The 25,022-nt window shown below is 66.7% G+C and overlaps 1 protein-coding gene across 2 annotated transcripts in view; it reads left to right on the top strand.

Annotated features, from left to right (window-relative positions):
• Positions 1 to 25,022, top strand: part of SHANK2 (SH3 and multiple ankyrin repeat domains 2) — a 159,641-nt gene that overhangs the window by 45,642 nt on the left and 88,977 nt on the right. For both annotated transcript variants that reach the window (XM_054725186.1, XM_054725187.1), the window contains 2 exons: positions 549 to 715; positions 1,163 to 1,276. In XM_054725186.1, the coding sequence (XP_054581161.1) occupies positions 549 to 715; positions 1,163 to 1,276 (281 nt within the window). The remainder of the gene's footprint in view (positions 1 to 548; positions 716 to 1,162; positions 1,277 to 25,022) is intronic.

Raw genomic sequence — 25,022 nt, 5'->3', positions numbered from 1 at the left:
GGCAGCAGGCAATTACATGCAGCCCTTCAGCCTTCGGAGGAACTTCTCGCATTTTATTATGCCCTGCCGGAATTGGCCTCCAGCAGAGCCACGGGGATTTGTCCCTCTGCTCTGGCCGATGCACTCAGTGTAACGCCCTCAAGGCCCATCCATCGGGAGCGGGTGTCAGAACGTCCTTCCTCGTGAAGGCTGCGTAACAGTCCGTGTGGGTGGACCGCGTGCTGTGTACCACCCTCCGTCCACGGACACGTGGCTGCTCCCACGTCGTGGCTGCTGTGACTCAGGCTGCTGTGAACGTGGGTGCGCAGAGGCCTGTGTGGGTCCCTGCTCGCACTCTGTGGGGACACACCCAGGGGGGTCCCTGGATCTGCTTCAGTCTTTTAAGCTCGAACGCTGCCCCGGGGCCCTTCCGCGTCTTTCGCCCCAGCTAGAACCGGAGCTGCGATGGGACTGCTGGCGACAGGGCGTCGTTGAGAACGGACGGGCTGCAGGTCTGCCGCGTGCCCTGTCCTGTCACCAGCCGTGACCTCCCTGCTCCTCCCTCGCAGGCCGGCCTTCCCGCCCGGAGCCAAGGACACGCCCTCCGCCTTCCAGTACCCGGGGCCCAAGCGGAAGCTGTACAGCGCCGTGCCCGGGAGGCTCTTCGTCGTCGTCAAGCCATACCAACCCCAGGTCGAGGGCGAGATCCCCCTCCACCGGGGGGACAGGGTCAAAGGTCAGTGTCCAGGACATCCTCTGCTTCTGAGACGAGGTCGGCCAAGGCCCCCGTGGGGGATTCGGAGCCCTGGGCCAAGGGAGCAGCGTGAGGCTCCCAGCCATTCTGGGGGTGCAGCTTCGGGGTCCCCGCTGTGTTAGGGGAGACGAGACTCCACTGCGGAGAGCAGGGCGGGGACGCCCAGGGGCCGAGGGAAACCTGAGGGCCTCGCGGAGAAGCTGCGCTGGCAGAGGTCCCGGCACAGGTCGGTGGGCCAGAGCCGGCCGCCGACCTGCCGACCCCAGGCCTGGCCGCCGACCTGCTGACCCCAGGCCTCACCCCCCAGGCCTGGCCGCCGACCTGCTGACCCCCCAAGCCTGGCTGTCACCAGCCCCCCACATCCACTAACCCAGGCCCTCCCAGCCTGGCCACTCCCCCTGACGCCATCCTGTCCCATCCTGTCTCCAGTCCTGAGCATCGGCGAAGGCGGCTTCTGGGAAGGCAGCGCCCGCGGCCACATCGGGTGGTTCCCGGCCGAGTGCGTGGAGGAGGTGCAGGGCAGGCCCCGGGACAGCCAGGCAGGTGAGGCGCCTCGGCGGCCGGCTGCGGTCCGAGGGGCGGAGGGTGCGTGGCGCGTGCGGGGGAGGCGGTGGGTGTGGGAGGAGCCGAGCTCAGAACGAGGACCCCGCAGGTGGGTGCAGCCCGGGGCTCTGTCCACACCGGAGACCAGTGCGCGGCGGCGGCGTGGCGCGTGTACGGAGGAGGCTGCTCGGGGCCCGTGCCAGGGCACCTGCTCGAGCTCCGTGGGCCTCCTGTGCCCACCTGCAAACAGGCGTCCACGTCTCTATAGAAACCGCTCAAAGCGCGGCGTTCTCGAAGGAAGCGGTGCCCCGGTCTGGGGCTCCCGAGGGGGCCCCGCTGGAACCTTTTAACACTGGGGTCGAGGGTCCCATCGACGGAGCGGCTGAGAGGAGGCCCCTTGCCTGGTGGCGCTGAGCAGAGCGTGAGGGTCGGGGAAGGCGGAGCCGGTGTCTTGTTAGAGCAGCCGGGCCCCGGGCCGCCCGGGCTCTGGGTGGAGCTGGCTCGGCACGGGCATCGGGTGTCGGGCGGCCACGCTCGCCTCGGGCTGCTGGCTCCTGGCTGGCCCCGCACAGGTCCCGAAAGGACGCGGAGTCGGTCATCCACCGGAAAGGCGGTGCCGTGGCGCGCAGGCGGAGGTGGTGCCTGCACAGGGTCGCGGGCGGGAAGCTGTGGTTTTGTGTTTCTGGGTGTGAGAGACGGTGAGCCCCGCTTCACGGCAGCTCACCTCTGTGCGGACTCAGCCGGAGTGTGGGCCCCGCGGCCGCATCCTGCGGGAAACGCCGGTCAGTCACGCGTCCTGCACGGCCCCTCACACGGGACAGAGTGCGCGTCCGGGGGTCCGCGGTTTGTGGAGAGGAGGCCCCCGGCCTCCCCTGAGCAGGAGGCCGAAGGCCGCCTCGTGTGGCTGCAGCGGAGTGTGAGCCGGGCGGGCCCACGGCCTGGGGGCTGCGCGGTCTGCGTTTCCTGCCGCCCGTGGGCCAGCGGCCAGCGGCTTCTCTCCACGCGGTGACTCCGGCCAGGCCGCCCTTCTCGCCCGGAGCCTCTGTCTCCAGCCGCAGGCACGCGAGGGGCTCTGGCTCTCACCCCGTTGTCCAGGGCCCGTCACGTCCGGCCCGGCCGCCCTCGGAGGTGAAGGCCCGGCGCTTTTCCTGCTGCTGAGCCCGCGCCCAGGACTGGGGCGTGGGGGGGACAGGCCGCCTTGGAGTCGGGGGGGGGGGGGGGGGCGGGGGAGGGGGGCGCGGCCCCAGAGGGCGGGGAGGCCACTGCCGGGACTGCCTCCTCCCAGCTCGGAGCTCTGCCTGGTGGCAAGGACTCTGGGAGCTGCCGCCACGTTCCGGGGGGGTCTGGTGGCACCCTCAGGGCGGGCTCGCCGAGTCCCGCCAGCGAACACAAGTCCCGTCGTCATGTGGGCACACGCCCTCTGCGAGACGTCACGGAGGCGCGGTGGGTTCAGAAGCAGGAGGTTTCTGTATCGTGTGGGCGGGGACTCGGCGTCTCGTCTGAGCCTCGTCGGCAGCCACAGGGCCGGCCTCGGAGGCGGGGGTGGTCCCTCAGGAACCGTCCGGACCCCTGGCTGTGTTAACTCCCCCACCCCTTCCTGCTTTCACGCCATTTCATTGAAGCGTGGAGCCTGGCGGCCTGGGGGCGCCCTGGTCTCCAAACGGCTGCTTTGTGTTTGAAATGCCGCTTCCCACGCCTCCCACCCGGGCCAGCCCCGAAATGGAGTCCTGCCGGGTCTGCCTGCCGTTGCCGGTTCCCCGCGGAGCTCCAGTCCTCGGTGACGCCCTGGGACCCAGGCCCCACCGCCCCGCCCCTCCCAGCCGTTGGGTGGTCGGCCCTGGTTCCCATGGCAACCCAGGGATGCTGGTGCCGACCCTTCTCCCCACGGCCCCTCCTGCCTCCACGGGACGTGCGGCTGCGTCTGAGGGTCGCCCTGCACGGCCGCACCACAGGCCGGGCTTCTGGAGGGAAGGGGGGTGTGGCTCAGCCTCGGCGTGGGGACCCTCTCACGCCCACCCGGGCGGGCGACCGTGAGTGGTACAGTGGCCTCCCATGAAAACACGACCTTCTTGGGGGGTCAAACTACACACAGTGTCCTGGCCAGTGTGGCTCAGTGGCTAGAGCATCGGCCTGTGGACTGAGGGGTCCCAGGTTCGATTCCGGTCAAGGGCATGTCGCCCGAATGAAAGCTCGATCCCTGGCCGGGGTCAGGGCGTGTGCAAGAGGCAGCCAGTGGATGTGTCTGTCGCACGTCGACGTCTCCCTCTCTGTGTCTCCCTTTCCCTCCACTCTCTCTAAAAGCCGATGGGAAGTACCCTCGGGGGAGGGTTACAAAAACCAACAAAACCCGCAGGCCCGGTGTGGGCAGCGTCGGGCGGCGGCGGCCTCTCCTCCGGCTTGTGGACGGCCGGCGCTCCGCCTGTGCCCTCGCGTGGCCGCCACGCACAGCTCTTGTCCCCTCCCCTCCTGACAGGACACCAGTCCCATAGGATCGGGTGCCACCCTACGACCTCGCTTAACCCCGATTGCGCCCTGGAGGCCCCGTCTCCGGGCAGCCATGCTGGGCTGAGCTCAGCCGTGAGCCTGGGGAGCACAGCTCCGTCCACGGCCGCGGGAGGAGGCGTGGCCACGGCCGGCTCTGCTTCCCCTGCCACGTTCTGTGGACGCCTCCCTCCGTCTCCTTCCTGCCACGCAGTCCGTCCCAGGGGCGGGGGGAAGGAGGGCATTTGTTGTCTGAGTCGAGGGCAGTGACTGTCCTGTGATGTTACCTGGTCAGGTGTGAGCTCGCCTGTGAGCACTCGATGCCTCAGGGCCCGGCCACAGCACACACGCCCCTGGAGTCCGGGACTCGGATGTGAGGTCACAGGGCTGGGCCAGAGCTTCACCGATCCCTGGCTGTGCGGCCATGGGCACGTGCGTCAGCCCCTCGGAGCCGCCGGTTCCTGCTCTGTGGAGTGGCAGTGGCGGTCGTGCGTTCCCAGCAGGGCTGCCGTGAGTGTGGGCGAATCCCGCGTGGAGACCGCCCAGCAGGCCGGCTCTCAGACATGCTCACTGGACATGGATTCTCGGGTCCCCGTCACCCCACACGCCACACCTGCACACACACGCCGAACGTGAGGGCGTGGCCCGGCACCCAGCCCAGCCACCGGCTTCCCAGGTGGTGTGTGATGAGCTGGAACCTAGAAACTTGAGCTGGAGCCGATTGGATCGGTGCAAAGGGTGGGAGCGAAGGCGGGGGCCTGCGAGTTTGCAGCACACGTTGGCGAGGCCCATCGGTCAACAGGTATTGCTTCCCGTGAGCGCAGAGAACCAGGAGGATGGTGGGTGGATGGAGGATGGATGGGTGGGTGGAAGTGTGGATGGATGGATGGGAGGGTAGGTGGGTGGATGGATGGAGGATGGGAGGGTAGGTGGGTGGATGGATGGAGGATGGGAGGGTAGGTGGGTGGATGGATGGAGGATGGGAGGGTAGGTGGGTGGATGGATGGATGGAGGGTAGGTGGGTGGATGGATGGAGGATGGGAGGGTAGGTGGGTGGATGGATGGAGGATGGGAGGGTAGGTGGGTGGGTGGGTGGGTGCTTGGGTTGGTGGATGGGTGGGTGGAAGTGTGGATGGATGGATGGGAGGGTAGGTGGGTGGATGGAGGATGGATGGGTGGGTGGAAGTGTGGATGGATGGATGGGAGGGTAGGTGGGTGGATGGATGGAGGATGGGAGGGTAGGTGGGTGGATGGATGGATGGATGGGAAGGTAGGTGGGTGGATGGATGGAGGATGGATGAGCAGGTGGGTGAGTGGGTGGGTGCTTGGGTTGGTGGATGGGTGGGTGAATGGATGGGTGAGTAGATGGGTGGATGGATGGGTTCATGAGTGGGTGGTTGGATGAATGGATGAGTGGAAGGATGGAGGATGGATGAGCAGATGGATGGATGATGGATGAGTGGATGGATGAGTTGTTGGTTGGATGAATGGATGGGTGGATGGGTGGAGGGTGGATGGAGGATGGATGGATGGATGGATGGATGGATGGATGGAAGGGTAGATGGATGGATGGGTGGGTGGATGGATGGATGGGTGGATGGATGGATGGATGGGTGGAGGATGGGAGGGTAGATGGATGGATGGGTGGGTGGATGGATGGAAGGGTAGATGGTTGGATGGGTGGATGAGTGGATGGATGGATGGGTGGGTGGGTGTATGGGTGGATGGGTGGATGGATGGATGGATGGGGATGGATGGATGGATGGAAGGGTAGATGGATGGATGGGTGGGTGGATGGATGGAAGGGTGGATGGATGGGTGGGTGGATGGATGGGTGGATGGGTGGATGGAGGATGGATGGGTGGGTGGATGGGTGGATGGATGGATGGATGGAGGGTGGATGGGTGGATGGATGGAGGGTGGATGGGTGGATGGATGGATGGATGGGTGGGTGGATGGATGGGTGGATGGAGGATGGATGGGTGGGTGGATGGATGGATGGGTGGATGGAGGATGGATGGATGGATGGGTGGAGGATGGGTGAGTGGGTGGGTGAGTGGGTGGGCGGGGGATCTGTGGGTGACTCTGTAAGCAGATGGCTAGCTGACGGATGACAGACTTGCTGGGTCACACAGCCCTGTTAACGACATGCAGTCCAATGTGCCGTCATTTAACTTTCTCGCTCGGCCTCATAGAGGGAGTTCAATGGAGTGGGTGGCACTAAGCCACTCCTGTCGGGGGGCCTGGCAGGAGCCCGGCCAGCTGGGCATCGTCCTGAGTGAGCGTGAATCCGGGCTCTCTGGTCCCAGGGAGGGGCCTGCCCAGCCTCTCCCCTGGCCGACGGCTCGCCCTTCGGTCTGGCTCACGGCCTGTCTGCCGGAGCCTTCCCTGGCCCCGCGCCCGTCCCTCCAGGTGGATCCCCATGTGCTCTGGCGCACCCTGCACCCCACCCCCCACCTGACGGCCTGAGGCTCGGGCCCCGAAGATCGCAGCCCCTCCCGGAATCAGCTTCTGGGAGAACTGAGCTCAGAGAGGTGGCCCCTCCCCAAGATCACACAGGCCCGTGCCCCCCACTGAGTCGGCTGGAGACGGAAGGACACCCCCAGCTGACCAGGGAGCACTCGTTTCTGCCCGGGTGCGGGTTGCCCAGGTGACTGAGCCGTTTTGTAACAGGCGGCGAGTTTCCGAGAATCAGAGCGCCACGCAGAGCTGTCCTGTTAGAACCCCTCCCCCTGCGCCCCCCCAGCCCCGTCAGGAAGCCCTGCCGTTAGAGGAACCTCCCAGGGGCCCCACCTTCCTTTGGGTCCTTCCTGCACCTTGCAGGAGGGTCCCGGCCTGTGGTTCCTCCCTCGGCCACTAGATGGCAGTCGCTGGGCACAGAAGCCGGGAGAGGGGCCCTGGGGCTGGGCACAAACCCCGGAATCCGGCTCCGGGGGGCCTGGGCTCCACTTCCTCCCGAGAGCAGGGACTCGTTCTCAGCGTTAGTCCTCGGAGCCGGAGGCCTGAGGTGCTGTTGCCCGCAGGGCCCGGTCGGGCCGGGGCCACCAGGAGGCCGACGGGATGGACAGTCGCTGTGCAGTGACGGGCACGGGGCTGCAGGGCGGGGGGACGCAGGGCAGTCCTCCGCACACTCCGATCCTCAAGGGAGGCCGGGCACCCCCGTGAGGAAGGCTGCGGGCGGATTTTCCGTTTGTCCTGGACGCCTCCGTGGCCCTCGTGGCCCCCATGGCCTCCGTGGCAGCAGGCACAGGAAGGCTGGGCGCACAGGGCGTGACTGACCGTGGGTTTTCATCTCAGACGGTCAGCGTGGACGAGGGGCCCAGAGCTTGCCTCCGAATGCCAGCCTCGCCACCTGCGGGCCGCACGATGCCACGGGCCGTGGCGCAGCCCTCTGGGCCTCGCTTCCTCGCGCGTTAGATGGGGTAACGGGCTTGCCCCGTTCCGTTGTGACGATCACTGACTTAGGAAATGTGAATAAGAACCGAGTGTCTCGGTTGGGTACCGTCTGCGCCCCAAAAGGTTCTGGTGCGATGCCGGTCTGGGGGGCGTGCAGGCGGCAGCCGGTCCATGATTCTCTCTCAGCACGGATGTTTCTCTCTCTCGCTGCCTCTCCCTTCTTCCTCCGATGTTCGCTGATAGTTACGAGGTGCACGCGTGTGCGTGGTACCTCCCGGCGTGCATGTGTCTGTGAGTGTGCCCGTGTGCACACGGGGTGCCCCCGAGTGTGTGGGTGCAGCCAGAGCACCTCCCAGCGCTGTCATTGGTCATCCAACCCCCCCCTCTGCCCCCCCCACCCCCCTGCACACTGCAGCTGCGGCGGGGGAACAGGTCCTGGCTTCCCCCTCCCGTCCCAGGTTCTGGCTCCACAGCCGCGCGTGCGCCATGAGGCAAAACTCGCTGCACCTCCTGGAGTTCCGCAGGTGCTTCCGGTCCCGGGACTCGAGGAGCCGGTTTATAAAACGCCTGCGATCCCCGGAGGTGCGGCTGTCCCAGCTCCAGCCCGGGCAGCCCTGCTTTCCGTTTCTCCTGTCGGCGCTGGGCTCACCTGTGCGGGAGGCTTCAGGAGGCCCGGCGTCCTGTCCCGGCCCGGGGCGGCCGAGAGCCAGTGCCCTCCTTCACGCCTTATCTCTGGCGGCCAGAGCCACGCGGCCCGGCGCTCGGAGTCCGCCGCGTTCTGAGCCAGAGCCCGTTGTGCTGACGCAGGTTCCATCCGCGCAGCCCTGCCGTCCGTGGGGCCGGGCCCGGAGTCCGGGGCACACCCAGGGGCGGGCCTGCGAGGTGGCTTCTACGATTGGGATCCCACGCCTCTCTCGTATTTGGTCTCCGGTGTTTCCTCGTAAAAGAAGTTTGCCAAGAACGGGCCGGACCCGGGCACGGAAACGGTTCCTCTCTCGGGAAAAGCGTCCCGGTGCCAAGCACCAGCCCCTGTGTGCAGCGGCTTGAGGGGCGGGGGACCCCCTGCCTTTAGCCCTGTGGGCGCAAGGCCAGACTGTGGGCACCAGGAGAAAATTGGGCTTGGGCAGCCACGACCTCCCGGGGGGTGACACTTGCCTGGGGTTTTGAAGGATGAATAGGAGTTCGCCAGGAGGAGGAGAGGGAAAGGTCCTCTGCAGGGAGGATGTAAGCTGTCTGCTTCCCTGGCCTGTAAGGCCACAGAGGGTACATTGAGAGAATTTTTAAATGAATAACTTTAAAAGAATAAGAAAGTTGTTAGAATTTGCAGCTGCCCAGGTGGACGGCTAAAATAACAGCAGGTAACCTTTGACCCTCTAAGATGGGTGTCGCCCCATCTTTCAGAGGAGAAAACGGAGACTTGGAGGGGTCCAGTCCCTTAGCCGGGACAATGCTGGGACCAGGTGGGAACCCGGGTCTTTGGGAGGCTGAGTCTGTCCCTGAGGCCCTTGAGGGCTCCCCACCGTGAGGGCTGCTCCCCATGGGGCCCTGGGGCTGGTGGGAGGGATCCTGGCCGGAGTCCAGCAGGCACCCCAGTCCTCCTCCTGCTCCCGGCCAGCTGTCTGCTGGGAGGAGCCAGGGGCAGGCACCCTGAGGGCTTTGGCCCCGGTTAACGAGCCGACAGCAGCGGCGGCCTCCCTCCTTCCCTGAGGGCAGCACCAGCCGCTCAAGCCATGAGGAGGGGTGGGTGGGGAGGTCAGAACCCTGGCAGGGGACCGACATGGGGGTGGGAGACACAGAGAACCCGCAGCTGGGAGCAGAGAGGAGGCCCCACCTCGTAGGAAGCAAGTGGATTTAAAGGTCCGAGAAGGTGCCCGGTAGGTGCTCAGTGAACAAGATGGACGGAGGGTGGGTGAGTGAATGTATAGGATGGAGGGTGGGTGAGTGAATGTATAGGATGGAGGGTGGGTGAGTGAATGTATAGGATGGAGGGTGGGTGAATGAATGTATAGGACAGAGTGGGCGGGTGAATGTATAGGATGGAGGGTGGGTGGGTGAATGTATAGGACGGAGGGTGGGTGGGTGAATGTATAGGATGGAGGGTGGGTGAATGAATGTATAGGATGGAGGGTGGGTGGGTGAATGAATGTATAGGACGGAGGGTGGGTGAATGAATGTATAGGACGGAGAGTGGGTGAATGAATGTATAGGATGGAGGGTGGGTGAGTGAATGTATAGGATGGAGGGTGGGCGGGTGAATGTATAGGACGGAGGGTGGGTGAATGAATGTATAGGATGGAGGGTGGGCGGGTGAATGTATAGGACGGAGGGTGGGCGGGTGAATGTATAGGACGGAGGGTGGGCGGGTGAATGTATAGGGTGGAGGGTGGGCGGGTGAATGTATAGGATGGACGGTGGGTGGGTGAATGAATGTATAGGATGGATGGTGGGCGGGTGAATGTATAGGACGGAGGGTGGGCAGGTGAATGTATAGGACGGAGGGTGGGCGGGTGAATGTATAGGACAGAGAGTGGGTGAATGAATGTATAGGATGGAGGGTGGGTGGGTGAATGTAAAGGACGGAGGGTGGGTGGGTGAATGTATAGGATTGAGGGTGTCGGGTGAATGTATAGGATGGAGGGTGGGCGGGTGAATGTATAGGACGGAGGGTGGGTGGGTGAATGTATAGGGTGGAGGGTGGGCGGGTGAAAGTATAGGATGGAGGGTGGGTGAATGAATGTATAGGACGGAGAGTGGGTGAATGAATGTATAGGACAGAGTGGGCGGGTGAATGTATAGGACGGAGGGTGGGCGGGTGAATGTATAGGACGGAGGGTGGGCGGGTGAATGTATAGGACGGAGAGTGGGTGAATGAATGTATAGGATGGAGGGTGGGCGGGTGAATGTATAGGACAAAGGGTGGGCGGGTGAATGTATAGGATGGAGGGTGGGCGGGTGAATGTATAGGATGGAGGGTGGGCGGGTGAATGTATAGGATGGAGGGTGGGTGGGTGAATGTATAGGATGGAGGGTGGGTGGGTGAATATATAGGACGGAGGGTGGGTGGGTGAATGTATAGGATGGAGGGTGGGTGGGTGGGTGAATGTATAGGATGGAGGGTGGGTGGGTGAATGTATAGGATGGAGGGTGGGTGAATGAATGTATAGGATGGAGGGTGGGTGGGTGAATGAATGTATAGGATGGAGGGTGGGTGAATGAATGTATAGGACGGAGGGTGGGTGAGTGAATGTATAGGATGGAGGGTGGGTGAATGAATGTATAGGATGGCGAATGGGTGAGTGAATGTATAGGACAGAGGGTGGGTGAGTGAATGTATAGGATGGAGGGTGGGTGAATGAATGTATAGGACGGAGGGTGGGTGAATGAATGTATAGGATGGAGGGTGGGTGGGTGAATGTATAGGATGGAGGGTGGGCGGGTGAATGTATAGGATGGAGGGTGGGTGAATGAATGTATAGGATGGAGGGTGGGTGGGTGAATGTATAGGATGGAGGGTTGGTGAATGAATGTATAGGACAGAGTGGGCGGGTGAATGTATAGGATGGAGGGTGGGTGGGTGAATGAATGTATAGGACAGAAAGTGGGTGAATGAATGTATAGGACAGAGTGAGTGGGTGAATGTATAGGACGGAGGGTGGGTGAATGAATGTATAGGATGGAGGGTGGGTGGGTGAATGTATAGGACGGAGGGTGGGTGGGTGAGTGAATGTATAGGATGGAGGGTGGGTGGGTGAATGTATAGGATGGAGGGTGGGTGGGTGAATGAATGTATAGGATGGAGGGTGGTTGAATGAATGTATAGGATGGAGGGTGGGTGTGTGAATGAATGTATAGGATGGAGGGTGGTTGAATGAATGTATAGGATGGAGGGTGGGTGTGTGAATGTATAGGATGGAGGGTGGGTGAGTGAATGTATAGGACGGAGGGTGGGTGGGTGAATGTATAGGACGGAGGGTGGGTGGGTGAATGTATAGGATGGAGGGTGGGTGGGTGAATGTATGGGATGGAGGGTGGGCGGGTGAATGAATGTATAGGATGAGGGGTGGGTGAATGAATGTATAGGATTGGAGGGTGGTTGAATGAATGTATAGGATGGAGGGTGGGTGAATGAATGTATAGGACGGAGAGTGGGTGAATGAATGTATAGGATGGAGGGTGGGTGAGTGAATGTATAGGATGGAGGGTGGGTGAATGAATGTATAGGATGGAGGGTGGGTGGGTGAGTGAATGTATAGGATGGAGGGTGGGTGGGTGAATGTATAGGACGGAGGGTGGGTGAGTGAATGTATAGGATGGAGGGTGGGTGAATGAATGTATAGGATGGAGGGTGGGTGTGTGAATGAATGTATAGGATGGAGGGTGGGTGGGCGAGTGGGCAGCACTTCTGGGGATTTGAGTGGGTCTGAAGGTCAGAGAGGTTCCTGGTAGGTGCACAGTGAACAATGGATCAGTGGGTGGTTGAGTAGAAAGGGTGATTGGATGGATGCATGGATGGATGGATGAATGGACAGACGGATGGACAGGTGAACAGACAGATGGACAGATGATGGAGGGGTGGATAGATGGATGGATGAATGGACAGACGGATGGATAGGTGAACAGACAGATGGACAGATGATGGAGGGGTGGATAGGTGGATGGATGGACGGATGGACAGACGTGTGTGTGGAGGGGCTGGGTAGAGGGGTGGTGGACAGGTGAGCAGGGATCACACACCCAGGTGAGACCCCAGCCCAGGGCTGCAGGGCCTGAGGAGCTTCCCTTCCGGGAGGCACTCCCCCCCACCCCCCCTCCGCCCGGTGGGGCAGACTGGCTGTGGGTGCTGGGAGCCCCGGGCCACGCCCCCCCATCGCTGCCGCCAGGGCGCCCGCTGAGCTCCGGCTGCGGCTCCGGGAGGGCGTGCGGAGTGCGGCAGGCCCCAATTACAACGACCCCGGGTGGTGTGGGACCGGAAACAGCTCGGGTGGCTGACCTGTGCCCCTGCGTCTGGCCGGGCGGGGGAGGGGAGGGGCACCTCCTCGATCCCGGGCCCTGGCGCATTGCCCGGGGCGGGGGGCTGGCCTACGGCCCCTGTTCTCAAGCGCAGGATGGAGGAGCCCCGGAAGGATCGTGTCACCCCTCAGAAGGTGGTCCCGCCAGGAGGTCCAGCAGGTGGGAACTGAGGCCGCTGAGCACAGGGCACTGACTGCCGCCTCCTGTGTGCCCGTCCTGTGGGCCTTTCTCGGGCGTCACAGGAGCCTAGCGCAGTAGGCTGTTCTGTCTCATTCACGCAGATGTGAGGGGGAGATCGGGGGAGGCCACGTGGTCATTCCTTCAGCGGGTGTTCGCTGGCCACCTGCTGTGTGCAGGGCCCTTTCGGGGTGCTGCACGGTGCGGGCGCCGGCCAGGCAGAGGGCTCTAGAGAAGCTGCCGCTCGGGCCTCACTGGGCAGCTGTGACCTGGGGCAGGGCAGGCCCCCCGGGCGCTGCTCACAGGACGGTCACGGGCGGGGAGCGGCTCCCGTTCCGCCGGGCCTCACACCCGGCGCGTGGGCGTCCCGCGGCGGGAGCCCCTCGCCTCGCCTGGCGGAGAGGTGGCCGCCGTGGCCGCCCTGCACACGCGCTCTCCGTCCTGCACGCCCAGGTGGAGCCTCCACCAACGCATCCTCTGCCCTTTCGTTCCTGTGCCAACTGTCACTGCTGCTGGGCAGCCCTCAGCCTCTCGCCATCTGTGTGCGGGAGAGCCGGCCCCCGGAGCCTGTGTCCTAGAATCATCTGTGCCCGGACATGTTTGAGCCGTGAGAGTGTGTGGCTGGGCACGGCCCCGTCTTGCTGGACACGGGAGCCCACAGCGCCCGGGCTGGCCGGTCTCCCCGGCCGTTAGCGCGAAGAAGCAGGTCCGGGTGGTGTCCTGGGGGTTCACACGCCCCTTCACATCCAGCGGCTCAGCTGCCCCACCCAGCCAGACGGACACCCCTTCCGGGAGGGGGCCACGCGGAGGAGGGGCCACGCGGAGGAGGGGGCCACGCGGAGGAGGGGGCCACGCGGAGGAGAGGCCACGCGGAGGAGGGGGCCACGCGGAGGAGAGGCCACGCGGAGGAGGGGGCCACGCGGAGGAGGGGGCCACGCGGAGGAGAGGCCACGCGGAGGAGGGGGTCACGCGGAGGAGAGGCCACGTGGAGGAGAGGCCACGCGGAGGAGGGGGCCACGCGGGTTCCTCCCGTGTCCCGGGCTGTGGGTCGCGCGCTGTGCGCAGGTGTTGGCCAGTGCCAGGACAGGCCGCGGTGTCCTGAGGATGCCGGCGTGGCCAGTGGTGTGCAGTGTGCGGGTGAGGGCGCCAGGGAACCACCTGGCCCGGCGCTCCCTGCTTTCCCAGGCGGGACCCTCGGGAGCCCACACAGTCGGTCTTCCCGTCTGTGAAATGGGCTCGGTCCGGCCTCCTCGGGGCCGGTGGGTCCACAGTGGAGCAGGTGCTGCAGCCGGAGCTGGCGCCGCCCGTTTCTGCCGGGGTGCCTGGTACGCCCCGTGTCCTCGCGTGGCAGAGAGCGAGCTCTGGTCCCTCTTCCTGCACCTCTGTGACCTCGCCGAACCCTAACCCTCCAGGGCCCCGCCTCCCAGCTGTCCCCGTGGGGGCAGGGCTGCAGCACAGGAACTTGGGGGACACCAACGCCCCGCCCGTCCGTGGTGCTGAGACAAGATACCAGGCTGGGGCCGGCCCGGCCCGGACGAGTCGAGGAGCCTGGTGATGGCCTGGAGTTGGAGGGTGGCGGGCGCGGTGGGTCAGCGCCCAGGGCCAGGGCCGCGGAGGACGCAGCGCAATGCCGAGCGCAGGGGGACAGCAGGGGCCTGTGGGGATCAGCAGGCGCCTCGAGGCCTGAGTCGCAGGCCTGAGTGAGGCCGGTGTGAATACAACCCGCGGAGGCCTCGGGGCCGCCTCTGGGAGGCTCAGCATCGGCCTTGGCCTGGCTCGTTCCTCTGCCCCCGGGGCCCGCGGGGTCCTGACCCATAGGCCTCAGACCCGGGCCAGGCTTGGGTCCGGCGAGGTCACCCCTTCGTGGCTGCCAGTTAGTGGAGACGAAGGCTGCTGGCGACAGGGAGGTGAACGGCCTGGGCCAGGACACTTGGTGAGCAGCAGAGTCGGAGGCCACATCATAAGGAGCGTGTGTCCAGGGCAAGGGAGGTGAAAAGACCTCCCGCCATCACACCCCCTCCCGCCCCCGCAGTCTCCTGTCAGGTTTGGCGCGAGGCTGGCGCCAGGACCCCAGGGCCCCCGGGTCGGCAGGTGCCTCCCAGAGCAGGGCTGGCGCTGGTGCAGCTGCTCCCCAGGGCGGCACGGCCGCTCTGTCTGCACGCCGACCCCCCCGCTGGGGGAGGCCCGTAGCCCCGTGCAGGCCCCTCGCTGAGCACAGATGTGCTCGCCGCACAAGCCTGCATCCGCCCCGTCTCCAGGGTAACGCAGAATTCCCCCTCCACCCCACCCCCCGGGCGGCTTAAAATATCCTGCCATTCCCAGCCCAGCGGCCTGTGGCTGTTCCCGCAGCACCGCCTCCCCAGCAGGGGTGGAGGTGGGTGTGGAGGGACCGTCCCCAGTCCCCCTCTCGGCCGCCCCCAGGTGCCCCTGTGGCCTCCGGGACCCAGGCCCAGCCTCTGGCTGGCAGGAGGGGGCGGCTGCCCTCCTCCCCACCCTGGGGCCTCCTGCCCAGCCCCCGCCTGCCCTCTGGATCCTCAGTCCGGGCCCTGCCCGTCCCCACCGTCCCCACCGTCGGGGGCGGCGTTGGCCAGGGCGGCCCAGGCTGCTCCGTCTTGCTCCCTGTCGCTCGGCACCGGCACCGATGGCTTCCAGGCGCCCCTCGGAGTGTGACCTTCACACACTCACCCCTTAACGCCGCTCGCTCGCTCGCTCAGAGTTTAACTTTCTGATGCTGCCACATCCGCTCAGCACCAGCCACACATTCCCACGCCGGGCAGCCCAGAGCCCATGGGTGCCGGGGGTCGGCCTCAGCCCCACTGTTTGTCGGGGTGCCCCCCCCACCCCGTTCCAGTCCCAGCCACCAAAGGGTGACGGTGCTGGGGGTCACCTCCCTGCCTGCGAGGGCCTGTGTCCCCTCCGACCCCTGGTCCCCCTTCTGCACCTCCCTCCCCAGCCCATGCAGGCCCCCCTCCCCTGGCCCCCGAATTCCCACCCAACCTCAACTCCGTCCAGGCCCGGCTCCCCCGCTCTTGTGAGGGGCATCTCGGTCCCACGTTAAGATGAAAACGGCCCTCATTCCCACCCCTCAGGGCCGCGGGACTGAGGCCGCCCAAGGCAGGCGCTAACCAGCCCTCGGCTCCGCCTCTGTGACCTGTGCCGCTGCTCTCACACCCAGCACTTCTGCGGCGCCCTCTCCCCCCCCCTGCAATGCCTTCCCTCCCTGTCCGCCTGCCGAACTCCTACTCAGCCTGCAAGACCCCGCCCGGAGCGCCCCTCCCCACGCCCCTCCAGGCCGCCCTCTCTGCTGTGGCTCCCAGGGCACCCACGCCTCCCTGCCGCCTCGCGCCCGCTCTGTTGTGATCTGCTCCCGCCTGTGCCCTCGACGGCTGAGTCATCTCTCCGTGGTGCGTCTGACAGGCAGAGCGGCCCGGGTTCATTCATTCAGCGAAGACGTGACGTGTGGGGCGGGCTGTGGCAGCGCCGGTCACAGGGAGCCGGGGTCACGGCAGCAAAGGGCGAGTCCCTGCCTCACCGTGACCGGGCACCTGCGGGGGGAAGCCGCTGTGTGCGGGGGGGGGGGGGGGCGGGCACAGAAGGGGGGGGCGCCGGCGGGAGGGGCGGGCTGCATGTCACGTGGCAGACTATGGCTCGCAGGCCGGATATTGAACTCAGAGGAAATGAAGGGGCGTTCCAGGCGCAGCAGCGGGTGCAAAGGCCCCGACCAGGCCCGGCTCGCGTCTCGGGACACAGGAGCTCCTGGCGGGCGAGCGCGAGGGGCAGGGGGCCGGGGGCCTGCGGGCCCAGGAAGCACCGGCTTGGTTCCGACAGGCGAGGCCGTCGGGTTTGAGCGGAGGCTGTGACATCAGGCGTTCGCGGGCGGCTCCCGGCTCCCTGGGCCCGAGGCCGGGGTACACGGCCCGGCACGGTGTGTCCGGGAGGACGCGGGGCAGCGGCGGCAGAGACCGCACACCGACCGTCACCCCAGTGCGTGGGCGCCCGGCCGGGAGCGGCGTGAGGTCTCGAGTGGAGGGTTCGGGAAAGTGGGTGTCCAGGGGAACCTAAGCCGGGGCTCAGCCCTGGGGGGGGCGGGCTCAGGGCTTGGAGCATCACCCCCAGAAGGAAGCTGCGGGTTTGACCCTGGGTTGGGGTGTGTGAGAGGCAACCGATCGATGTCTCTCTCGCTCTCTCGCTCTCCCTGGCCCCTCTGGCACGCACGCGCTGCCTCCTGCCTCGTTGTTTATGAGCTCGATGGAGGTGAAATCCTCGATGGAGGTGAAGTCCGGATGCCGGGGAAGTGCCCTTTGGAAGCGCGCCCTCCGGGCACCCAGGACATTCACAACCTCGTGCCACCGCCACTGTCTGCTTCCAGATCGTTCTCCTCCTCCCGAAAGGAGGCCCGGCTATCGGCGGTCCCCTCCCTGCCCTCCCGCCCCCTAACCACGCCGCTCCGGCCTCCACATCGGGACTTTCCGTAGGAGCGGAGCCGCAGGCCATGACTGCATCGGTGGGGAGGCTCGTCCGGAGGCCGCTCGGCCCTTCCCCCTCCCCACGTACCCGCTCTGACCGCTCACACCTGCAGGGTCCCCTCCCCGAGCCCCGGGGCCTGTGTGTCTGTCTGCTCTGTCCCATCGGAGGTGCCCCGGGCAGCAGGTGAGCGTCACCACCAGTCAGAGCGGCGAGCGTGTTGGCCCGCGGACGGCAGGGTCGCAGGTTCACTCCCGGCCCCGGCTGGGCGTGCGGGAGGCAGCTCGTCGATGTGTCTCTCACATCCGTGTTCCTCTCCCCACCTGCCTCCCCTCCACTTCCTCTAAAGCAACGGGGGAAACGCACCCGCGTGAGGATTAGGAAGAAGAGCAGGAGCAGGGAGCGAGCCCGCTCAGGCGCGAGGCGTTGAGTAGAAATACATGTTCTCAACCCGGCCGCGTGGCTCAGGGCTGAGCATCGACCTGTGAACCAGGAGGTCAGGGTTCGATTCCCGGTGGTGGGCTCGATCCCTAGTGGGGGGCGTGCAGGAGGCAGCCGATGCACGCATCTCTCTCATCATTGATGTTTCTCTCTCTCCCTCTCCCTTCCTCTCTGACTTCAATAAAAAATATATATATACATTTTAAAATTAAAACGGTTAAAGATAAAAGGGACATTTTCTCTGCCCTTCAAGCCGAGGAGCCCAGCTTCGTTGCCCCCGGATGGCCGAGGCTGCGGTTCTCATTGAGGGTTCCTCGGAGCCCTGCCATTGGCCCTGCTCTGTCCCCAGGCTGGGGGCCAAGAGGCTGCCACGTTCGGCTGAGTGAGTGCAGGTGGGAGGGGCGCCGTCCACCGGATGAGCTGAGTGATGTCCCCGACCACGTGCCCTGGACCAGCCCGCCGGCTGGGAAGGGACCCATCTCCTTCTCCCAAACCACAGACCCAGCTGCTGAGGCCCCGGGGCCACTGAGCCCCCCCTGCGTCCCGGAGGCCTGGGCCGCCCCTGTCCTCAGCGAGCGGTGACGCCCTGTCCTGTCCTCAGCCGGTTCGTGGACGCGTCTCCATGGTGATGGTCAGGGAGCAGGGGCCTGTGCGGTCCACGCGTGTGAGCGATGCGCGCTGGTCCGAGCGACCCCGCCGCAGCAGCCCCTGGCACCCACCGGCGCCCGCGCTCGCCCTCTCCAGCCCAGCAGCAGGCGGAGGCCCTGAGGACTGGGCCCGCCCTGCCCGGCCAGCTCTGCGCTTGCGTTCCTGCCTGAACCCAGGACCCTCCCCGCCCTCCGCCGGGACCGGCCCGCACGCTGCGGAGGTTCACCGAGATGAGACAGAACCCGGGGTGTTGGTGCTCGATGTTGTGGGGGACGTTTACTCGCTCAGATCTCCACGGAGGGCAGCCCTCCCGCTCGCTCCGCGCACTCGCTCGCCTCGTGATGAGGCTGAGGACGGCCTCGGTCTCCCCTGAAGGCCCAGCGTCGGCCTCGAAGCCCCGATTCCGAACGCGTCTTTGTTTGCGCTTCCTGGGCGCTGAGAGCTCCTGGCGTGGCGCCTCCCGCCGGGTCGGTTCCCTCTTGGACTGCGGCTGGGTTTCGAAGACTTTTCCCCAAATGTGCCCTCCCGGGGGGTAGAGAGGCCGGGCCGCCCCCTCGGACGTCCGTCGTGGCCTCAGGAGCAGGAGCGTGTGGGGCGGAGAGAGGCGTCTGTCCCAGACCCAGCAGGTCCGCGGGGCTCCTGCTCCTGCCACTCCCGCTGGAGCCAGGACCGGAGCCGCCCGGATGCGACCCGACCTCGGGTGACCCGACCTCAGGTGACCCGACCGCGGGTGACCCGACCTCAGGTGACCCGACCGCGGGTGACCCGACCTCAGGTGACCCGACCTCGGGTGACCCGACCTCAGGTGACCCGACCGCGGGTGACCCGACCTCAGGTGACCCGACCTCGGGTGACCCGACCGCGGGTGACCCGACCTCAGGTGACCCGACCGCGGGTGACCCGACCTCAGGTGACCTGACAGCGGGTGACCCGACCTCAGGTGACCCGACCTCAGGTGACCTGACCGCGGGTGACCCGACCTCAGGTGGCCCGACCGCGGGTGACCCGACCTCAGGTGACCCGACTTCAGGTGGCCTGGCCCGGCATGTGCAGGGTGTGGTGTGGGGCCCAGGCTGTGGACTCGGGTGCCGTGCTGAGCTAAAAAATAAATTAAGTTTAAAAAAGGAAAAGAAAGCGATGACAAATGACAAAAAGAGAGGAGAGCTCCTGCCCCATGGCTGCTGCGTCCCTTCTCCCGCCGGACCGGGCGGGGAGGGACCGAGTGGGGAGGGACCGGGCGGGGAGGGACCGGGCCGGGAGGGACCGGGCGGGGAGGGACCGGGCCGGGAGGGACCGGGCCGGGAGGGACCGGGCGGGAGGGACCGGGCGGGGAGGGACCGGGGCGGGAGGGACCGGGCGGGAGGGACCGGGTGGGGAGGGACCGAGTGGGGAGGGACCGGGCGGGGAGGGACCGGGGCGGGAGGGACCGGGCGGGAGGGACCGGGTGGGGAGGGACCGGGCCGGGAGGGACCGGGCCGGGAGGGACCGGGCGGGGAGGGACCCGGCAGGGAGGGACCGGGCTGGGAGGGACCGGGCGGGGAGGGACTGGGCCGGGAGGGACCGGGCCGGGAGGCGCGTTGGAAGCGGAGAAGTGAGGAGGACCTCGCGGGGAAGGAGGCGGGCTCAGCCCCCAGCCCAGACCGAGCCCTCGCCCCCTCCGGCTGCAGACGCTCCCCACCCGCCCTCAATTCAGTGCCCGGAATCGCCCCCAATCCCTCTACACCCCCCAAGTCCCCAGACTCCCTGCCTCCTCCAGGGACACATCAGGCAGAAGACCCTGCGGACGCCCTGGCCGGGACCCACGGCCCGAGACACAGCCCCTCCCTGTGGCGGCGGCTCCGTGGCGTCGTGCGGCCGACAGACTGGGCCGTCCAGTCCCGGGAGGGGGCCCTGAAACCGCCGGCCGCAGGAGCAGCCGCGCGTCCCGTGGCGGGAAGCAGCGAGCGGACGCGGTGGCAGCACCGGGTGTCGCCGCGCCCCCACTGACAGCGGGTGAATCACGTTCCGCTCCCGCGAGCGTGTAACTGCTCGGCTTCTCGGCGTCCTTCACCCGCACTTATTTAGACTAGTGACTGATGCATCGCCATGGAAACCGGCGCTAGGGCAAAAACCCAGCACACTGTCGCTGGTGCGGCGGGAAGGATGCGGCTCCGCCGCGGAGCTCTCAACTTGTGCGGGAAACCCGAATTGTCCGCCGGGCCGCCGCCGTCCCCGCGGGTCCGTCCACACGTGAGCCTCCCTGCAGCCTGAACGCGGGGCCCGCCCTCCTCTGCGGCCCAGGCCCGGGAGGGGCGGCCACTTCGCCGCCGGTGGATGGGCCGGCAGGCGTGGCTGCGGCCGGCCCTGTGGCCCCGGGACCGCTGTCTCCACGGGGCCCCAGCGGAGCCGGGCAGCCGGCCGCAGTGAGATGGTCACGCCCTGGAGACGATGGCCGAGCAGTCCCGGCTCAGGAAGAAAGTTCACTTCCGAGGTGCGTGCCCCTCCCCCACGCGCCGCCGCGAGCCTTTGTTCCCAGCAAGGGGGGACCAGGCTGTGGGGCTGGGTCCTGCGGGCGGGGCGCGCCGGGCGAGGGTGGTGGGCGGTGCGGGCGGCGGGGAGGGCGCTCGGCGTGTGTGGAATTGCTGGCTCTGGGCTGGTCGCGCTTCCCCATAAAGCCTGTCATTTGCATACGGCTCCGTGCCCGCCGAGGTGGCAGGGGGTGGGCTGGCAGGACCCCCTCCCCGACCGCTGCTAGTGAGCCGTTCCCGCAGAGGGCGGGCCAGCGTCTCGGCGACCAGTGCGCTGTCGGGTGGCTGTGTGTCTGTCCGGGTGGCTGTGTGTCTGCCCGGGTGGCTGTGTGTCTGTCCGGGTGGCTGTGTGTCTGCCCGGGTGGCTGTGTGTCTGCCCGGGTGGCTGTGTGTCTGTCCGGGTGGCTGTGTGTCTGTCCGGGTGGCTGTGTGTCTGCCCGGCCACAGGAGCAGGCAGGGTGCCCGGCTGTGTGCTTCCAGGGTGTGACCGCCGCCGAGCAGGAAAGCGCCGTGTGCATTTTCGGTTCAAGTTGCTTCATCCTCCGTCTGTAGTGGGTCGTTAGCAGCCTCGCCCTGCCTCAGGGAAGCGGGGGGCGGGGTGGGGGGACAGGAGGCGGCAGCTGGATGGCGGGGACGGGGGAAGGGGGGGAGGGCTCGGCCATCTGGTCGGAGGAGAGGTCGCCGTGCGGTGTGCAGGGGGACATGGAGCCGTGAGGTGAAGTGACTCCAGGGACCCGGTGGCATCTTTGGGGGGGGGCTGACCTCCTGCAGGGGCGGCAGGGAGGGAGGGGGGATCATGGCCCAGGAGGGTCCTTCTGGGACCTGTTCATGCCCCTGGGACCCACCTGCCACCCCAGCCACCTGGTCCCCCCGGGAGGCCCCTGCCCTGTGCTGGGTGTCGGCCCCGGACGTGAGTGCTGGGCCCCCTCTCTGAGTCTCCCACACCATTGGGGCGTGTCCTTGATTCAGGTCCCCCTCCCTGCCCCGCCCCCTGAGCCCTTAAAGAGGACAGAACACCGACCCCGAGGGCCCTCCCGCCTGCCCTCCGCCCTCCGCCCTCCGCCCTCCTTTAGTTCCTGGGCTCTGTCCAGGCTGCCTCCCCTCGGGCCCGGCCCGGCTCGGGGTGCACGTCCGCCTGGCGGGCGGCGGGGCTTCCGAAGGCCGAGGCACCGCACACGGGGTTCCAGTCGCCTCGGGTGTGGGGCCCTCGGCCAGGGCAAGAGGCCGGCAGTGGGCCCGAGACAGGTCCTCCGGGGTCAGCCCGAGGGTGTGGGTGGTGCCGCAGAGAAGGCGCCCGGCTGGGGGCAGGGCCAGGACGGCCTTTTTGGGATCCTGCCCCTCCCCCGCACGGTCACCCAGCCCCGAGCTCTGGGCCCAGAGGGGAGCCTGGCTCCCCGGCCACTGTGGGTCCCCCCTGGATGGGAAACGGGGCCCTGCTCCGCGGCACGGGCGACCCCGGCGGGGACTCCTTGGTCACTAACCGCCGGCTGGCGTTTCTGACCAAGGCCGCCTCTCACGCGAGTAGGAACAGCTCCCTGACCCAGGGGACCCCACTGTCAGGGAGACAGGGCATACGGGGCTGGGGACCCCACCCCGAGCACTGGGTGCAGGGGGAGTGCCCGCTGGGGGATGGGAGAGGCAGCAGAGCGGTGTGAGAGCCCAGGGTGAGGCGGGGCCCTCGGGGTGACGGTGGGCCAGCCCCCTGGTCCCAGGTGGGGTCCTTCACCCTGCGGCCTGCCAGCCCTGGTCCCCGTCCCCTGAGAATTCTCGGGGTCACAGCGTAAAGCATCATCTCCAGGGAACCACCGTCTCTGAAATGTGTCCCTTAAAGGGGACGTGGGGTGGGAGCCGTCGAGGGCACGGACGACCCTGCGCCACGGAGCCAGGATCTGGATTCCCAGCCTCACGAGCCGGGGTCGCGGGAATTACCCAGAGGCCCCTGTGTTCTGGGCGGGGCCCACGCGTGTCTGAGCTGAAAGCAGACTCCCAGGTCCTCCTCACCCGGGAATGAACGGCTTCCCAGCAAGCCTTGCCCACCCGCGCTGTCCACGCGAGTGCCCTCTCTGGACCTGGTGGCAGAACAGCGCCCGAGACGCCCCGTCCTAACCCCGGGGCCTGTGAAGGTGTTGGGGTGCAGGGCCGAGGGCCGGAAGGTCACCTGTTCATTCACCGTCTGCAGGACAGGGAGGCATCCCGGTGGCCGGCACGGCTCAGTGGCTGAGTGTGAACCTATGAACCGGCAGGTCAGGGTTCGAGTCCCGGTCAGGGCACATGCCCAGGTTTCGGGCTGGACCGCCACGAGGGGGCGTGCAGGAGGCAGCCTGTCGACGATTCTCTCTGATGTTTCTAGCTCTCGCCCTCGCCCTTCCTCTCTCTGAAAGAGGCCCTCAGTGGGAGAGGGAGAGTCAGACCAGTGATGGGACTCGACCGCCGGGGCCGGCTTTGCGGAGCTGGGAGGGGGCTGCGAGCCACGGCATGCGGGCGCCTGTGGGGCAAGTCCAGGCCCGGACTCTCCCCGGGCCCGGCGGCACCAGCCCTGCCCCCACAGGGAGCCCGGGGAGCCCCGGTCGGGTGTGAGTTCCAAGGTGCAGAGCCGCGAGGTGCGTTAGGCCCCTCGGTGGGGGGTGATCCGTGACAGCGGCCGCGGGAAGCGAGGACGCCTCCGCCCCGAGACCGGCGCCCGGGAAGCCGTCTGTGCCACTAAGAGCCGGGCCCCTGGCTGCTGGCTCAGTGGTTAGAGCGTCAGCTCGGGCCCCGAAGGGTCACGGGTTCGATTCCCGACCCCCCGTTGGGGCGTGTGTGGGAGGCAGCTGGTCGTTGTGTCTCTCACATCGATGTTTCCCTCCCTCTCTCTCTCTCTCTCCTCTCCCCCTCCCTTTTTGGGTGAGGACTAACAGAAAAGAAAGAAGAGACAGGGTCCCGGTTCCCCCCTCCCCCTCCCCCCCCCCTCCCTCCCCTCCCCCCCTCCCCTCCCCCGCGAGGCCAAGCCCCGCGCCCAGAGGCGCCCGATAGCCCACGTGCAGTGGACGAAGCGGATCGAGGGGCCCAGCCGAGGCGGAGCCAGTGGGAGAGACGCCACGTTTCCCATCACTCTGTGCCCGCCCGCCCCCCCCCCCCCCCCCGCCTGGTCGGCGCCCCCGTGGGCAGCGGATGGCGGCTGCAGGGCTGGAGTGGCCGGGACGTCCGACAGGCTCCCCGCCCACGGCCCTGTCCACACGCCAGCGGCCCCGTCTGCGGCCTGGGGTGGAGATGATACTGAGCCTGGCGCCCTCCGGCCCAACGCCCCCCAGTCCTGCCACCCAGCCCCGCGGACCAGGGCCCGGCGGCCCCCCGCCCCCACCAGCTTCTCCCCGAGTTCCGCCTGCTCCTCCTCTTTGCAAGGAGCCGTTGCATCCTCGGTTTTAAAAAAGACGAGTTATTTCTGTCTGCATCTTCATCGCTGGTTCTTTCCTCCCTGGGGTTCTCGTTCTGCGTTTGGTGTGCCCGGGGGGGGGGGGGGCGGCGGGGCAGGGGCAGCATGAGGCCTGTGATTTAAACCCACCGGATCGCAGAGCCTGTGGGGACACCCCCTCCCCCCCCCGCCCTGCCAGGTGTCTGCCTGTGATCTCTGCCTCTTTGGGGTCAGGAGTCAGAGAGGCAAGGGAGCCCCGCCGGGTGCTCAGTGGTTAGACCGCTGCCTGCAGGCTGAGGGGTCTCGGGTTCCCTTCCCCGCCAAGGCCACGGACCTCGGATCTCGGGGGCAGGTTCGACCCCTGGCCCCGGTCGGGGCGAGTGCAGGAGGCAGCCAGTCCCTGTGTCTCTCTCAACGATGTTTCTCTCTGTCCCTCCTCCGTCCTTCCGCTCTCTCTAAAAACCAATGGGAAGATATCCTCCCGCGAGGTGACCCGGAGGCTGTGACTGGGGGACCCCTTCCCCGAGAGCCGTGCGCTGGGCCTTCAGAGGAGCCCCGAAAGCTCGGCTCCCAGTGAAACACTGCAGGCGCCGCGGAAGGGCCGTGACAGATCGCGGTGACGGGCTCCAGCCGTCAGCACCGAGACCGCCCTTGGCGCAGGGCCGCTGGGGGCGGGGTCCCCTCCCGGGAGGGAGCAGCAGGGGCCGGAGGTCCCCGGGGCCTCGGATCCTCGCCTGTGACTGTTTCCGGGAGAGGAGAAAGGACTTACAGCAATGGAAGGGGCAGCCGGCTGGTGCGGCTCAGTGGTTGAGCGTTGACCTGTGAGCCAGGAGGTCATGATTCGATTCCCCGTCAGGGCACAGGCCCGGGTTTCGGGTTCAGTCTCCTGTCTGGGTGGGTACGGAAGGCAACAGATTGATGTTTCTCTCTCTCTCCCCACCCCCTCCCTCCCCCTCCCTTCCTCTCTCTCTAAAAACCAATGGAAAACTACCCCCGGGTGAGGATCAGAGCAACAGCAGCGTTTAGGTACCATCCCGAGGCCTGGGAGCCGGGGTAACTGGCGGAGCCTAGAAGCACTCCCCTTTCAGAAACGGGTTCTGTCTAGTAAACATACATATGCACGCAAACACACACGCACACGCACACGCACACACACGCACACACGCGTGCGTCACTGCACACCCTCTCACTCCTGGAACCTGGGACCTCTGACCTCAGCTGGGACCTGCAC

This window comes from Eptesicus fuscus, chromosome 13 (genome assembly GCF_027574615.1).
Source record: "Eptesicus fuscus isolate TK198812 chromosome 13, DD_ASM_mEF_20220401, whole genome shotgun sequence".
NCBI lineage: Eukaryota > Metazoa > Chordata > Mammalia > Chiroptera > Vespertilionidae > Eptesicus > Eptesicus fuscus.
This window is presented reverse-complemented; position numbering and strand designations above follow the sequence as displayed.